Genomic DNA, 17705 nt, shown 5'->3' with positions numbered 1-17705 from the left:
TTTTAAGTATTGTTCCAGGGGGTCATGCCTGCACTTACTGCTTTTCTTACTCCTGACACTGTGCCCTTAGGGCTTCCAACCTGTTTTTCAGTTTCGTTATCTGTTGCTTGCCTGCTTGTCTGGGCCCAGTCCTGCTTTTTTTCCAATGAACCGTTTGTGAGTGATATTGTGGTCACTTCACAATTTTGAAAGAAATGTTCAAGGAAAGGGACCAGGAAGGGTGGGGGCTAGTTAAGGAGCTCACCTTCCTTGCTGAATTGGTAGTGGAACACTAAAGAATCAGTTTTTGAGGCAGACAACAAAGGGGAACAGAACAAAGGGCTTTTTGTCCTTTTTACAATGAGATGGGAGTATGAAGGGGGTTGGATCGATCCGGGGTGGGGTTTTTTTGAGAACGGGGTAAAGGGGAGCGCTCGGTCTGGTGGTGGGAGAGGAGGCTTTTAATAAAGCTTTTAACGTATTAGTTGAATATTTGAGAGAGGCAAGATTTGATTTGGTCCACCTACAATTTGCCTCTTTCCACCACTGCATGAAACAATTAACCTCTCCTTTAGCCAATTTAGTTTTAGGCTGGCCAAGTTTGTCTTTTAAGACGTTCACTCGGTCTTTGCCCCAAGATTTTAACAGTGGTCACTGAGTTTTGGGATCCCCCTGAATTAGCCTAGACCGTTTTTCCAGAAATTTACAGGAGTCCAGACCCTTTTTACAGGAGTCCGGACCCATCCTAAAATACATACATGAGCCGGCATTCGTTTAGGAAACTGTCCCGATTTAGATGTCTGGTTACCCATACAGGAGGACTTCACACACCAATCGCACAAGAAGGAAATTTGGGTTCGTCAGAGCGATGCCCGGTGCAACACACAAAAGGAGCCCACAGGCTACTGCCTCAATCGCCCTTGCTTTCACACCAGGGGTTTTAGCCAAAGTGCGGTGCGGCTGCGATTTTGCAGATTCCACTCACTCAGACCGCGGGGACAGGAACCCCTTGGTCGGCTGATCCCCGGACGGAGATGGCACCCAGACTCAAACACTCCACAGCAAGATGGATAGACACAGAGACAGGACAGTCCTCAGTCCGGACAAAACACAGATATAATTACCTGACCAGATTCCTGATGTCAGATCCCGGGATCCCTACCAGAACAGAGTGGGAACCAACAGGTTCGATGGCGTAGACTTCACTGTGGTCATGTGCCTTTCCGTTCTGGTGGAGGACCGCTCGGGCCATATGCCCAGGTGCCGGCTGCCAGGGTCATCCTACAAAAATGGTCAGGAATCACACAGCCCCAGTGAAGACAGTTGACATCTTGATGGGACCTCCAAATTGTCAAAGTTAGACTCAGGACTCACAGTTTGTCAGACCACTCTGTTTTATTAGCAAGCACTCTGCTAATAACACCCAAATAATGTGAGCACCATGCAAGACACAAACTATCTTATTTATGCAGATAAAAAGGGTGAGAACTTAACAAGCTAACACAGGAAACAGAATCTGATAATTTCCTTACTAACTATTACCCATCTTCTGTTAATGTTTCGCCATTAGCACCATTGTTTATGCCTAATGCTTCTTTTCCTGGCACCTGTATTTCAACATTTCTTATTTCTGCTTAAAGGTACATACAACATTTCTTTAATCTATTCTTATTTTTACAATATAATTCATTCTGCTTTCACATAAACAAGCTATCTTATCTTGCACACAGAAGTACGATGGCTGAGCAAAGGTAAAGTTTTGCACGTTTTTTAAGCCTAATTGAAGAAATCAAAGAATTTCTGAAGTCCACAAATCAGAACTTTGAGCAACTAGAAGACTCCAGCTGGTTAATGGACTTGGCTTTTCTTACCGACATCACGGACAAATTGAACATTTTAAATCTTGAGCTCCAGGGAAAAGACAAATGTGTGGCTCAAATGATAGGTTCTGTAAAATCATTCAAAGCAAAACTGATCTTGTGGATGTCACACATGATGACGAATCTCTCGTACATTTCCAAAGTATGAAGAAAATGGTATGTGACAGTGATTTTAACCCATCACCATTTGTTATCCACATTCAAATACTTCTGGAACAATCTGAAAAGAGATTTCAACAGTTCACCATCATAGAGCCTGTAGTTGCCTTTCTTGTGAATCCTTTTACTTGCCAAATAGAGGTAACAGAAATGGCTACATCAATTGTGAGTCTCATTCAAGTAAGAACAGAAGACGTGGAACTGGAGATTTTGGACCTTCAAAATGATATTGTTCTAAAATCCTGCGCAACAGATGAAAACTTTTGGAATCTGGTTGACCGAAAAAAGTTTCCTACCTTGAAAAATGTAGCATACAAAATAAAATCTGATATCAGTTCCACTTATCTATGCAAAGTTCTGTTTTCAACAATGAACATCATAAAATCAAAATACAGATCTTGGCTTACAGATGCCCATCTTGATGATTGCTTATGTACAGGAATATCATCCTACTCTCCCAACTACGAAAAATTGGCTGAAGAAATGCAGTGCCAAAAATCAGACTGACTTTATTAGAAAAACCACGTGAATTAATTATACTTATTTTCCATTAAGTGCTGATGAGCGCGTATGATTAACTCATGTTTAACTTTTTTTTCATGTTTGTTTGTTTATTGAAATCCAGATACAAGTAACTATACAAAGAATATTTTTTAATTAACCATAACTGGCTATGTTAAAGTAAGAATAATAAATATATTTGGACCAGCAATTCAACAATGTTTTACTTTTTTAAAATAAATAAGATGAAAACTGCTTATGATATTTATTATGTAAAAACTCCTTAATTTTTCTACAGATAGATAAAAAAGAGCAAATTCACATGGTCAGGTGAAAGAGTAATTGTCAAATAATTTAATTAATACCTTTTACATGTGAAATTACCTTTTTTTATCTTATGAATTCATATATTATGTAATATTAAATATGATGATTTTCATATTATTTAATGTACAAATACAAAATAAGCCTTGACAAATTGTTGATGCCCACCACACTCTTCTGAAAACACGAATGTGCTACTGGCCACATAAAGATTGGGGACCACTGGTGTAAAGCCAGGCAGAGCTCAGCCACTTCACAGCCTCTGCTGCCATCATGTGGCCACCTCATCCCAGTCACTTGCTACTGTTACTGTGACTTTACCTGTGCTTGTCTGTAGCAAAGTCATGAACCCGGGGGACACAATGTCTGTGCCAGTTCACCTGCCTTTCACAGTGAAATCCCTGCAGAGATCGTGGGGTGTGTGAGGAAGACACTGGCTGGTCACTGGACACAGGGGCTTGGGGCACTCGGCCAGGCTGAGTGAGGCCAAAGCCAGCCCTGACAATGCCCTGGGCGCCCAACACCCATGTGAGCTCCCGGATGGCACCCGAAGGACTATTAGCACCAGTCCTAGGTCCTGAACATTGCAGCCTTAGGAGCAGGTTGTCAGAAGGAGCATCGCCCGCATCCCACTGTGATGGCTCCCCTTGGTGTCTGAGTGCCCAGCACTGAGCACCCAAATCCCCCTGCAAACACCCTGTGCAGTTCCCTTGATTTCTCCCCACTCCACTGTGTCCATCCCCTGCCACCCGCAATAACATACTGTGGCTTTACAAAACACCCTAGACAACCCCGCTATGGAACTGGCTGTATTAACTCTGAACTAAAACAAACCCTTTATAGTTTCACCCACAAAAGCTCATGCTCCAATGTGTCTGTTAGCCTATAAAGTGCCACAGGACTCTTTGTCCCTTTATGGTACATTTCTCAAAGAAGTAAATATCCTTACAAATCTGATAGTGACAGAGGCCCAGTCTGTGTAACTCAACATCTGGCTCACAGTTTTCTCTGTGCCTTTCCTATTTTTCTTTCTCAAGGGGAAAGTGAAGAACAAGAGAGAGATGATTGCAGGTGAATTTAACAAACTGCACACACTGCTGAGAGAGGAGGAGCAGCTGATTCTGCAGAGTCTGGAGGAGGAGGAGAGGGAGACTCTGCAGAGACTACAGGAAAATGTAACCAAACTCTCCCAGCAAAGCTTCTCTCTGCAGCAGCAGATCACAGAGATAGAGGAGAAGTTTCAGCAACCAGTTAATGAGCTGCTAAAGGTGAGATGGCATCAAAATTCTCCACCCATCCAGAATTATGACTCAGATCCCTGGGTCTGGATCCCAAGAATTAGAGTAAATGTGTTCTGTGGTTTACTGACAAACAGAACATCTGGCTAAGGGCTCCATCAGTTCCAAAATATCCCAGTTCATGTTAGAGGGGAATTTTCCTCATGGAGACCCAGTGAGGCCATGGGAGATTAAATAGATGATACAAGAATGATACTGAGCTGAACCCATCCCTGCTCTTTCTCCAAAACATTGGACCCAACACAGGTGATAAACACAAATACTGATGGGTTGGGTCCCTAGAAGGGAGAATCCTTTAGCTAAATTCCTGTCTCACCTACATAAATGAAACAAGTCTTAATGCAAAATGTCATAGGAGTTTTTACCACAAAACAGTGAAGCCTGGGAAGGTTGATTTGTTTTCTAGGTGAAAGGTTGATGTGCAGAGTGAAAATTCACTGGTTTTTACACATGGTTTTAACTAAGAAAATTTATTCTCTTTCTCCTTCCAGGATGTGAAAACCACATTGAGCAGGTATGTTTCCGATGTTCATTGCTCTTATATCCCCGGTAGCGCCTCTGCGGTGATGTGTGCACAGGGCAGCTGAGTGATGATGGGACGTTTTCTTCATAGGAGAAAGAATGTGAAACTCCAGGCACCAGAAGCCGTTTCTACTGACCTGAAGAATGTGTATACAATCCCGGAGCGCTGCCTGGATATGCGAGAAATGCTGAAGAGATTCTCAGGTGAGTGGAAGCTCCTGGGACATTCAGGCGTATTGTGCCTGGGGATCTGGACAGAGCCTGGGACCCCAGGACATGCACGGACCCAATTGACAGGCTTGGAGCTGTGATAGCTGGAGGCTGATGTGCTCAGTGCTGGGCAGTTTGCCTGATATTCGCACCCACTCTCCCAGACAGGATGTCATTGACACAAATGGGGATGCGCCATCACCACAGTATGGCATCCGGTCCATCTGGTCCGGGAAAGTTGGCAACCCTAGCACTCATCTGCTGGTACTTGCCCAGGTATCTGACCAGGCCCTGTCACTGACATCCTGACCCCTCCATGGCTGAGTTACTGGGTGTCCCTGAGCCAGGTGCTGTGAGGCCTGGACTTGGCCCATTGTGCTGGGAGCTGCACAGACGGGTAATGGATGATGTGTCTGTGCCTCTCTCCTGGGACACGTGAGGGCTGCATTGTGTGGCCACCGCTCAGCACTGCCCCAGCCCCCATTAGCCAAGGCTGGCCCAGCTTTCAGAGCTGGAGGAGGGGCTGGTCTGGCTGCTGTGGTCTGACCTGGGCCATGTTTTACTGGGTAACAAGCTGAATCCTACGGGCCCCTCGTCTGCTCTGAGCAGAGCCCAGTGTGAGGTTGGGTCAGTGGTTTGCTGCTCAGTGAGTGAGACTCACTCACAAGAGTGTGACCCTGTCACAACGGCTGAGTGTGAGCTGCCCCTATCCAAACCCCTCCCCACAACCCCAGCGCGGAGACCGGGGGCAAAGGCAGAAACCTGACAGTGAGGAGGGACAGAGAAGAAACTAAGGCAGAGGAGAGGGGGGTGGGAAGGTTCAGTGAGCTCGGTCTGTGATTGTTGAACTGGCCCTTTCATCCTCCCCCCCCCCCACCCCCGCTCCTCTCCTCCCACCCACCCCCAGCAGGGGGCAGTCGAAGGGGCCAAGCTGGGTGTGTCTGTCCTGGCCGATGGAGGCTGCGCAGTCTGTGCTGGCTGCAGGGCCAGGATCTCAGGACTCCAGGGAGCAGGAACCCCAGGCTGTGGGGGAAGCAACTTCCTGTCTGTGAGTGGCTGGAGCCAGCACATCCCTGCTCCCCTCCCTGTTCACTGCTCCCAGCCCAGCACAGTCTGTGCCCACTGGCATAGGCGGCAGGTTCGTATAATTTTTGGTGGGGGCCCAAAATGGTGGTGTCCCCCCCCCCCCCGCTCTCACCCTGTAAGCTGATATAAAATGAAGCTACAATGCATCAGCACCACAAGATTACAAGGGTCAATTAAAAGTGGAAAGTCAGAAGCAGCACTTGCCTATTCATACCTAATATACGGTATTAAATTTTGTTGCACCTGTTGTGACAAAGTGGGAATGTTCTTAATGTTTTCTCTGAATACTGTGTGGGTGCCTCAGTTTCCCCTGCAAAGTGCCAACTGACGGTGTTGGGGACAAAGAGATCAGGTGGCCTCCTTGTCCGGAAGAGACACAAAGGCCAGATGAGGGAGTGCCAGTTTGGAGCTGGCTGGGGAAATTGGGAGATGCCCAGAACTTGGGTCTGGGCTCCCCACCCCCCAAGATGGACCTGACTAAGGGGTCCTGTTTTCTGTACTTACAAGCTCTGTTTTAGACTGTATCAATGTCATGTAATAAACCTTCTGTTTTACTGTCTGGCTGAGAGTCACATCTGACTGCGGAGTTGGGATGCAGGGACCTCTGGTTGCCCCAGGACCTGCCTGGGCACACTCGCTGCGGAAAGTGCACAGTGTGGAAGGGTGTGCTGAATGCTCCGAGGTCAGACCCAGGAAGGTGTAAGCTACTTGCCCTGGAGACAGTATGCTCAGAGAGGAGGCTCCCCCAGAGTCCTGACTGGCTTTGTATGGAGTTGTTCCAAAGCATCCCAGCATCCCCTTCCACACCATGCACTTCCTGGAAGTCTGCACAGGCACTGACACTCCCTCCTCTGGCCTTTGTCTCTTTTCAAAGCATTAGGAGGCCACCTGATCTCCTTGTTCTCCAAAACCTTCAGTTGGCACCTTGCAGGAGAGTGGCCCAGGCCATCAGTTGCCTGGAGACAGGGTGTCAGCCATTCTCTGTGCAGACAGCATCACACTGGCCCTCTAGGGCTTTACAACAATCACACACCCTTATCCCACCATCTAGAGCCTTAAGAAATGCATTGGGGAAACTGAGGCACACAGACAGTACTCAGAGAAAACACCTGTATACGACCAGTTACATACTTTGAAGGGTGTAAAATAATCAAATATTGTGCTAAATACAATGATACTCCAAACTGACCACCAAATTTAAGTTGCATGTTTTTCCCCTCAGGTGAGGGTTCTGGGGTGGGGCTGGGGATGAGGGGTTCACAGTGCAGGAGTGTGCTCGGTGCTGGGGGTGCAGGCTTTGGGGTGAGGCAGGGCTGAGGATGAGGAACTTGGGGTGCAGACAGGCTGCCCCAGGGCTAGGGCCAGAGAGGACTCCCCATCACCACCACTGGCAGCAGCAAGCTCCAGGGGAGGGACCCCTCCTGCCCCCCACGGCACACACACTCTGCACATGCTCCTAGAGCCCCTCTCAGGTCCAGAAAGCTCACTCCCCTCCCCTATGATGGGTACTGGCGGGGGGGGGGGGCTCTGGTGGCCTTCCATGTTGTTGCCCCTCACCATAACTTCACTGTGGATGGGGGATGGGGCTGCCCCTTGCCCAGCATGGCACAGAAGTGGGGTAGGCAGGGTGGTGGCTGGCTATGGGACGGGGGAGCAGGGTGTCATAAAATTCACCCAAGCCCCAGCTGCTCAGGTCTAGGAAGCCTCCCTCTCCCATCCCTCCTGTGGTGGGTTGGTGGCTGCTGGGGGAGGGGGCATTGCCTTCACATGTGGCTTTCTGCCTCCCCTGTGCAGCCTGCTGTGCCTCACTGGGGGTAGGAGTAGGGGCTGGGACTGGGGCTGGGGCAGGGGGGGAATCATAGGGTCAAACACTCAAACATAATAAAAAATCATAGGTCAACCACTCACGGAAGCCCCAGCAGCTCCTAAGGTGAATGATGTCTGTCTCCTGGCCCGTTTGTGTCTCCTCCAGGTAGGGGCAGGAGAGGGGAGGCCCCCTCCACTCCCCTCCCCCTCCTGAGTGCTTCAGAAGTTGTTAGCAATGCATTCCTCTTATGCTAATGTTGCAGCCCTTAGGCTACAGCAGCAGCAGCAAAGGAGAGAGAGAGAGACCCGCTGTGCGCTCTCTTTACATTCAGGCAGGAAAACTCCAGGGAGGGGGAAAAATCTAGCTCCAAATATTGGTGGAGCAGAGCCCCTGATTATGAATATTCCTGGGGCTTTAGCTCCAAGAGCCCATATAAGTTGGTGCCCATGTCCCACTGGGCCCTGAACCCGGCTGGGCTCTGGGCCATTCCACACCCCTGGCCCCTGAGCCTGTCAGGACCCTGAGCCAGTCACCTCAGTGCCTCGTTCTAGGGGATCACCAGCCCCTGGGGAGCCTCCTGTCAGTTCCCCAGAAGCCCCTTCCTGGGCAGGGTCCCAGGCCCTGAGTCACTCGCTGGCTGCTCCAGGCTGGCCAGGCCCAGGGTCTCCAGCAGGGCCATTGGTGCTGGCACCACGCTCGCTGCCAGAGCTCCCAGCCCCTGACCCAGCCCGGCCTGTTGTCCCAGCGCTGACCCCTCCCCTGCGGGTGGGGACGCTGCTGCTCTCAATGGCTGAGCCCCTCTCTCTGCCATTGCCTCTGCTGCTGCGCTCGCAGGCTCAGCCCGTGCCAGGGCCAATGCGGCTGCTGGGGCTGCTCCTTCCCTCGGCACCTGGGTTCTCTGTGTCTGGGGCAAATGGCAGGTGAGTGGGCAGGGACCTGCTCAGAGACACATGCCCTGAGCTGCACCCAGAGGGCAGAGACTAGCCAGGGCCGGGCAGCAAAGTGCCACCGTGCTGAGATTAACCCTTTCCTTCCCCCCACCCCAGCAGCCCCGGCCGGTCAGTGCCACTTGACTGCCTGCGCTCTGACCCCAGGGACCTGGGTCCGGCAGCTCAGGGGAGTCTCTGGGTGAATGTGTGGGGCAGAGTAACCAGGGCTTCCTGCACCCCAGGGTCCCCATGTGCAATGGGGAAGGTCCTGCACTGTCATGCAGCCCTTAGGTGCTGGGCAGTGAGTGTTATTATTGATACCCTGATATGGCTGAGGCTGGTATCTTGGCAAGCATCTTGCCTCAATTTATCCTCTTCAGCACTCCTTAAATTACGACTCACAGTCCAAAAGATCTGAAAGAAAAGTCCCCTCCTGAGGTCCGCTCTGAGTCCAAGTAAACCCCAAAATAAAATCTTTTCCTTCACTCTGCTCCAGCCTCCAGCTCTCACTGCAGTTCCTCACTGTTCTCAAGTCAGGAGCCCTCAGTCCTTCCCGGAGCTGGGCTTGGATTAGTGTCCATGGTGGAATCAGATGACTCCAGCCCTCCCTCCTGGAGCTGGGTCATTTCAGACTGTGCCTTTATTCTCTGCATCCACTTTCTCCAGCCGGGGACAGCTCTCCAGGGTTCTGTCCTGCTACAGCTGCTGCTGTCATTGTCATCTCTGGCAGCTCCTCCCCCTTAGGGGAGCATCTCTGTCTAGGACAGTGGTCCCCAAACATTTTTGGTCGTGTCCTTCCTTACCTGGTTTGCGCCCCCACCTCAGGAGCTGCAGTCTGGAGCTGGGCCAGGAACGGGGCCGCAATTGGGACCAGGAGCTGGGGGCCATGGCTGGGAGTGGACCCGCAGTTGGGGCCGGGAGCCGTCGGTTTCAGCCGGGAATGAAGCTATTGGTGCAGCCTGAGCTGCAGTTGGAGCCAGGAGATGGGGGTTCGTCCAGGGGTGGAACCACGGTTGGGGCTGGAGCTTCATCTGGGGTCGCAGCTCGGAGCAGGGCTGGGAGTCAGTGGCTGAGGCTGGGGCTGCAGCTGGGGCTGAGGGTGGGGCCGGAGTGGAGCTGGGGGCAAAGCAGGGCTGGGTGACATTCCCTTCCCGCCACCATGGGGGCTGGTCCAGGCCCTGTCAGGCTTCCCAAATGTTCCTGCACACCCTTGAGGGGGGCACCACTCACAGTTTGGAGACCACTGCTCTAGGCGACCCCGTCCAGGCTCCTTGCTCTGGTGAACTCTCCTGGGAGCTCCTCTCCTCAGCAGCTTCCTGTCCCTGGGATCCCTTCAGCTGAGCCCTGGTTACCCTTTATCAGCCTCATTAGCTGTTTCGCTGCCGACTAGCCACCTAGGGATTTAATTACTTCGGCCCCCCCATCCCCGCGTCGCACCGCCCAAACCCCCGCCCCCCGAGCATCGCTCCGCCTAAGTCCCCGCTCCCCGAAGCTTCGTGTGGGGCTGCCCAAGTCTCCGCCCCCACCAGAGCCGCGTTGCACCGCCCAAGTCCCCGCCCCCCCGAGCATCACACCGCCCAAGTCCCCACCCCCCCGAGTGTCGCGCCACCCAAGTCCCCGCCCCCACCAGAGCTGCGTTGCACCACCCAAGTCCCCAGCCCCCCGAGCGCCGTGTCGCATCACACTGCCCAAGTCCCCGCCCCCCAGTGCCACGTCGCACCGCCCAAGTCACTGCCCCCGAACGTCGCGCCGTGCTGCCTAAGCCCCCCTCCCCCCAGCGCCGCCTGGCCAAACCAAAAACAACAAAAACAAACCCCGATCGCCGCCCCCTTCCAAGGTGCCGCCCCAAGAACGTGCTTGGTAGGCTGGTGCCTGGAGCTGGCCCTGCTGGGTTGTCTCATTCTCCCTTACAGGAGCCTGTCACAGGTAGTCTGGTCCCTGACTCCCCTAAAAGGGCCAGCCCTCTTGATACATTTCCCCCCACCCCCAGAGCCAACCTGTATTCAAAGGGTGGCTTCACCATGGCTGACACTTGGTTATGTTCTGCTAGAAAAGTTTCAAATTCCAAGGAAGTAAATTGGTGGCCACTTCCAGGAGCTGCATGGAGCTAGGGAGGCAGTGGGTCTGCCTTAGCCCTGGGCCCCCGCTGTGCCACTGAGCAGACTTTTAATGTCCCAGTTGGTGGTGCCAACCGGCGCTGCCGGGGTCCCTTTTCGACCAGGCGTTCCAATAAAAAGCCAGATGCCTGGCAACCCTATGGACAGGTGCCAACCCTAGGTCCTGTCCACATGGCCCAATAACACCCTGCTGAGCCAGGTACAGGCAGCCACATGCCAGCCCAGGCCCCTGGCAGGGACACTGAGCTGCCAGCTGCCATGGTCACTAATAGTGTTAACTCTGTCACGTGCCACTCACCAGGCTTAGAGCCCCCTGGGCTCAGCCCCAGGAACTGCGGTAACCTAGAGCCGTAGCAATGCAGGGCTGGAAGAGCCCTCGAGAGGTCACCTAGTCCAGCCCCCCACGCTAGGTCAGGGACTAGACTATCCCTGGCAGGGATTTGTCCAACCTGTTCTTACAAACCTCCAGTGACATGGATCCCACAACCTCCCCTGGAGCCGGGTCCAGAGCTTCACTGCCCTGAGAATTAGAAAGTGTTTCCTCATCCTCAGCCTCAACCTCCCTTGCTGCAGATTGTGCCCATTGCTCCTTGGACAGGCCCTCGCCCTGCCCGCTGGGGCACTGGCTGTGTCACCAAGCCTGAGCATCGCTGTTATTGCACTGAATGGCTGGCGGTGCTGGGCTGGCTCAGGGGGACAGTGAAGGCAGCTGGGGCCTTTCATTCCCCAGTCACCGATCTCAGCCCAGGCTCAGAGTCCAGTTCCCAGCGGACAGGAGCTCACATCGTAACTCACTTTAACGGCAGCCTCACCGGCCACCTCCGCAGGGAGGCCAAGGCCTGAATGGGCTGCAGAGACGATTCCTCCCCAGGGAGAGGCTGCAGCAGATGTCAGGGCTGAGCCATGTTGGCAGGACAGTGGGGGGTTCACAAAACATAGGCGGCAGGTTTGTATAATTTTTGGTGGGGCCCAAAATGGTGGTGCCCCCCCCTGCTCTCACCCTGTAAGCCGATATAAAATGAAGGTACAACGCGTCAATGCCACAAGATTACAAGGGTCAATTAAAAGTGGAAAGTCAGAAGCAGCACTTGCCTACTTCAATATACAGTATTATATTTTGTTGCACCTGTTGTGATGAAGTGGGAATGTTCTTAATATTTTCTCTGAATACTGTGTGGGTGCCTCAGTTTCCCCTGCAAGATGCCAACTGAAGGTGTTGGGGACAAAGAGATCAGGTGGCCTCCTTGTTCGGAAGAGACACAGAGGCCAGAGGAGGGAGTGTCAGTTTGGAGCTGGCTGGGGAAATGGGGAGAGACCCAGAACTTGGTTCTGGGCTCCCCACCCCCAAAGATGGACCTGACAGAGGGGTTCTGTTTTCTGTACCAACAAGCTCTGTTTATGCTGTGTTCCCGTCATCTAATAAACCTTCTGTTTTACTGTCTGGCTGAGAGTCACATCTGACTGCGGAGTTGGGGTGCAGGAACCTCTGGTTGCCCCAGGACCCTCCTGGGCAGACTCGCTGTGGAAAGTGCATGATGTGGAAGGGCATGCTGAATGCTCCGAGGTCAGACCCAGGAAGGTGTAAGCTTCTTGCCCTGGAGACAGTACGCTCAGAGAGAGGAGGCTCCCCCAGCGTCCTGACTGGCTTTATATGGAGTTGTTCCAAAGCATCTCAGCATCCCCTTCCACACCATGCACTTCCCAGAAGTCCGCACAGGCACTGACACTCCCTCCTCTGGCCTTTGTCTCTTTTCCAGGAATTAGGAGGCCACCCGATCTCTCTGTTCTCCAACACCTTCAGTTGGCACCTTGCAGGGGAAACTGATTTGGGAGAAATGAAGTAAAAGCTGCCCAAACCGAGCTTGAGCACTCCTGAATTTTGAGGTGTTCAAATCTGGAAGGCAGGTGCTGGGGATGGGAGAGGGTTGTGGGCTCCATGGGGGAGCATGGCAGCAACTATCTGGAGCTGCACGGAGCCAGACACGCTGGTCTGAGTGGCACAGTAAGCGGTTTGGGGGTTGGAGAAGGGGTAGGGGGTTCCGGGGGGCAGTCAAGGGACAAGGAGCAGGGGGGGTTGGATGGGGCAGAGGTTTGGAGGGGCAGTCAGGGGATAGGCATGGGAGTCCAGGGGGTTTATCAGGGGACAGGTAGGGGGTGGGGTCCTGGGGGGAAGTTGGGTGGGGTCTCAGGAGGGGGCAGTTGGGGACAAGGAGAAGGGAGGCTTAGATAGGGGCTGGGGTCCCAAGGGGCAGTTAGGGGCAGGGGTCTCGGGAGGGGGTAATCGGGGGACAAGGACCAGTGGTGCTTAGATAGGGGGTGGGGATCCTGGGGGGCAGTTGGGACAGGGGTCTGGGGAGGGGGCAATCAGCAGCCAGGGGCTGGGACTCAAAGGGCTTGGGGCTACTGGCAGCCGCAGGGAGCCCTGAGCCCTTTAAATCCCAGCCGCCGCAGCGGCTGGGATTCAAAGGGCTCTGGGCTCCCTGCCCCTGCGGGGAGCGCAGAGCCCTCTGACTCCCGGCTGCGGCTGAGATTTAAAGGCCTCTCGGCTCCCTGCAGTTGCAGGCAGCCCAGAGCCCTCTGATTCCCAGCCGCGGCTGAGATTTAAAGGGCTCTGGGCTCCCTGCCGCAGTGGGCAGCACAGAGCCCTCTGACTCCCGGCCGCGGCTGGGATTTAAAAGGCTCTGGGCTCCCCGCGGCTGCCGGCAGCGCAGAGCCCTCTGACTCCCGTCGCGGCTGAGATTTAAAGGGCTCTGGGCTCCCCACCGCAGCGGGCAGCGCAGAGCCCTCTGATTCCCGGCCGCGGCTGGGATTTAAAGGGCTCTGGGCTCCCCGCGGTTGCAGGCAGCCCAGAGCCCTCTGACTCCTGGCCGTGGCTGAGATTTAAAGGGCTCTGGGCTCACTGCCGCAGCGGGCAGCGCAGAGCCCTCTGACTTCCGGCTGCGGCTGGGATTTAAAAGGCTCTGGGCTCCGTACGGTTGCCGGCAGCCCAGAGCCCTCTGACTCCCGGCTGCGGCTGGGATTTAAAGGGCTCTGGGCTCCCCGCGGTTGCAGGCAGCCCAGAGCCCTCTGACTCCTGGCCGCGGCTGAGATTTAAAGGGCTCTGGGCTCCCTGCCGCAGCGGGCAGCGCAGAGCCCTCTGACTCCCGGCTGCGGCTGGGATTTAAAAGGCTCTGGGCTCCGTACGGTTGCCGGCAGCCCAGAGCCCTCTGACTCCCGGCCACGGCTGGGATTTAAAGGGCTCTGGGCTCCCCGCGACTGCCGGCAGCCCAGAGCCCTCTGACTCCCGGCGGGGGCTGGGATTTAAAGGGCTCTGGGCTCCCCGCGGCTGCCGGCAGCGCAGAGCCCTCTGACTCCCGGCGGGGGCTGGGATTTAAAAGGCTCTGGGCTCCCCGCGGTTGCAGGCAGAGCCCTCTGACTCCCCTGCGCTCCAAACAGGGGAGAAACCTAGCTCCAAATATTGGTGGAGCAGAGCCCCTGATTGTGAATATTCCTGGAGCTTTAGCCCCACGAGCCCATATAAGTTGGCGCCCATACACACGGCCTCTGTCTCCTTATACCCTCAATACACAGAGTCCAGCAGACAGGGTGTAAAACGCAATTCGTACCCCCAGCACCGAACTCACTGACACTGCCCCAAGGGTCCTCTCCTACTGGGGTTGGGGAGTGAGTAAGGGGCACTGGAAGAGGGGGCCCAGGGGGCCATGGCCCAATCACTTTTACCAATGGGAGGGCTATTCCCTCCCACTTTTACCAGCTGTAAGGGTGAGCAAGGATGGGGGAGCGGGCCGAGAGGAACGACCAGGGTGTTGGGGGGAAGGTGTGGTGTGAAGGCAGGTCTCCTTTTTCAGCCTGATTTGCGGGGTGATATCAGGGGCCCAGGGGGCATTTGTCTGCAAAGGGCAAATTAAACAGCAGCTCTGGAGTGTTTCATAGCTGATGTCCTGAGCCTGGCCTGCCTGTAACTGCGTTTCTGGGGATGTTGACAGTCTCTCATTGCAAGTCACTGGGACTGGGGCTCCTAAGTTGCTCAGACAGGTTTGCAGTGGAGCTGGGTGAAATGTTTTGGAGGGATCAGTAAGTGGTGAAATGCCCTCTCCCCTCCCCACTGCCCCAGCCTCATTAGCAACAGCCCATTAGTGCGCATTTATACCCCCACCCAATCTTCCACTGTACTGCCCCCCAAGCGAGCCCAATCCAGACAACTGCCCCCATGGGGGTGGGGCTGGGCCGGGCGAGGGGATGGGCTGCCTCTGGGGTTTGCCTGGCTTGAAAGAGGGGCCTGTGGAGCCTGCCAGCATAGAGAGTCCCAGCTGCTCCCCCTGGGGCAGGGCTGCATCCCCAATGTGTGTGGGGACAGCACCGACCTGCTCTGAGTGAGAAACCAACCACACATAGACCAAAAGCAACAGAGATTCCCTGGGGCCTGCCTCTCCCTCCCCTCTCCTTCCTCTCTTCCCCTAACATCCCTTTCACTCTGGAGCCCACCCATCACTTCACACCTCTGCTATGTCCTGGCATCCACCTCTCCCCTTTCCCTCCTCTGTGCCATGTCTCCCACCCCTCCCCTCGCCCTCCTCTGCTGTCCTGGCTTTCGCCCTTCTTACTCCCCTCAGCCCTCCTGACACCTGCCCCTCTCCCCACCCACTCTGACCCCGGCACCCGCCCCTTCCCTCATCCCCCTGTGCCCACCCCTCCTCTGGCCCCACTCTGACCCCTGGCACCTGCCATCCTCAGTCCCCTCTCCTAACACCTCCCTCTACTCACCTGCCCTGCCTCTCACCCTCTCTGCCCCCTGGTGCTTGTCCCTCCCCTCCTCTGCCCTCCCTGTGTCTGCCCTTCTGCTCAACCCCCTCAATCCCCCTGGCACCTGCCCTTTCCCTTCCCCCCCGCACCCTTCTGATGCCTGCCCCTTCCCTCCTCCTGCCCCCCAACACCTGACCCTCCCCTTGGCCCCTTCCTTCCTGGTGCCCATCCCCTCCCCACCCTCTGCCCCACTGACCCTGATCTCCTCTCGCCCCTCTGCCACCATCCCCCATGCCACCTTCTTCTTATTTCTCACCCCTGCCCCTCCCCTCCCCCTCTGGTTCCGTGACACCTGCACCCCTCACCACCCTCCAATCCCCTGGTGCCAGCTCCTCCTCTGCCCCAAGTCACAGCTCTACCCTGGCCCCATCTGCCTCCCTGGTGCCTGCTGTTTCCTTTGCCCCCTCTGCCTGCCTGGTGCAAGTCCCTTCCCTCACCCCCCTTTGGGACCCCTGGTCTCAGCCCTTCCCCACACCTCAGCACTGCCCCACCCCTCCCCTCACCCTCTCCTAACGCCTCTGCCCCCTAGGGCCTGCCCTTCTCCACACCCCTCTCTCTGCCCCCTTTCTGCTCACCTGCTCCCTCACCCCCCATTCTGCCCCTTTGGCACCAATGCCTGTTCATTCCCCCCCCATGCTTCCACCTCCCCACTCCTCATCATCTCACTGCCTGACAGCTCACCCGCCCCTTGATTTCCCCTGCCCCATTGGAGCTTCCTCATTCCCTCACACCCCTCTGCCCCCTGGTGCCCGTCCATTCCCTTATCACCCCATAGCCCTTGTGCCTGCCTCACCCCTATGTCCCTCCCTACCCCCTCTGTTCCTGTCACCTCCCCCTCCCCCTTTCCCCTCCCAGCATCAGTCTATCACCTCCCCACCCCCACCTCCCCTGATACCTTCCCACCCCTCCCCCACTCCTCCTGCCCTTTCCCCTCATTGTCTCCTCCAGGCAGAGGGGCCCTGACGCCCCTCAGCCAACAACACCCCCCCCCCAGTGATTAACAGGGACGCAGGTTAATTTCCCTTTGATCCCAGTGACCAGCCCCTGCCCCCGGCCCTGACTCTGACTCTCTCCCCAGTGGACGTGACTCTGGATCCATACACGGCTCATCCCAACCTCGTCCTGTCTGAGGATCAGAAACGTGTGAGACTCGGAGACACACGCCAGGATCTGCCCAACAACCCTGAGAGATTTGATCCTTGTGTCTTTGTTCTGGGCGCTGAGGGGTTTGCGGGCGGGAGGCGTTACTGGGAGGTGGAGGTGGGAGACAAGACGAGATGGAACCTGGGGGTTTGTAGGGAATCTGTGAGCAGGAAGGGGCAGGTCACACTCACACCTGGGAATGGATACTGGGTCGTGTGGCTGAGGGATGGGGAATATGAGGCCCTGACCTCCACCCCGACCCCCCTCCCCATGAGCATCAGGCCCAGGCGGGTGGGGATTTTCCTGGACTATGAGGCGGGCGAGGTCTCATTTTACAATGTGACTGACAGGTCCCATCTCTTCACTTTCACTGACACCTTCTCCGGGAAGCTCCGCCCTTATTTCTGTCCCTATCTCAACGCTGGGGGTACAAACGCGGCTCCCCTGATAATCTGCCCGGTCCCAGCTCAGGCCAAAGGGAATATCCGTCCCTGACAGTGACCCCGCGGCACAGATTGGCCCCTCCCAGTCCTGCTTCTCTTCCCACCACCCCCAGTGGTGGGGGCCAGTTACTGCAGCAATTGGACTTTCTGTGCTGACCAGACGCTGCCAGTTTCCCTTTTCAGCTGGAGGTTCCAGTCGAAAACCGGACACCTGGGAACCCTCAGCCCCCACCTTCCCCGTCCCCTGCCCCAGGGGTAGCAGATGGTGGGGGATGGGGTCATTCACTCCTGTCAGAATTTTCTACCCCATGAAATCTCAATGTAAAATATGAAAGAAAAAATATTATTTTAATTTAGAAAATATTACTGTAACAGGGTGTAAATACAAGAATATTTTAATTTACATTTTAATAGTGTTTAATAAACAAGCATCTAAACATATTTTTAAAACTGGAATTATTTACATTTATTTTTTGATTCTTCCCTCAAATCTATAGTGAAGTT

General features: G+C 54.7%; 1 protein-coding gene across 1 annotated transcript in view; it reads left to right on the top strand.

Annotated features, from left to right (window-relative positions):
* LOC123345981 (E3 ubiquitin-protein ligase TRIM39-like) overlaps window positions 1–17253 on the top strand; it is a 45557-nt gene extending 28304 nt beyond the window's left edge. The window contains exons 3-6 of the mRNA XM_044983124.1: window positions 3881–4111; window positions 4633–4655; window positions 4755–4867; window positions 16694–17253. Coding sequence (XP_044839059.1) covers window positions 3881–4111; window positions 4633–4655; window positions 4755–4867; window positions 16694–17253 — 927 coding nt within the window. The remainder of the gene's footprint in view (window positions 1–3880; window positions 4112–4632; window positions 4656–4754; window positions 4868–16693) is intronic.
* The last annotated feature ends 452 nt before the right edge of the window (window positions 17254–17705 follow it).

The sequence above is a fragment of the Mauremys mutica genome, chromosome 12, assembly GCF_020497125.1.
Source record: "Mauremys mutica isolate MM-2020 ecotype Southern chromosome 12, ASM2049712v1, whole genome shotgun sequence".
Classification (NCBI taxonomy): Eukaryota; Metazoa; Chordata; order Testudines; family Geoemydidae; genus Mauremys; species Mauremys mutica.
Note: the sequence above shows the minus strand (reverse complement) of the source record. Positions and strands in the feature narration are given on the sequence as shown.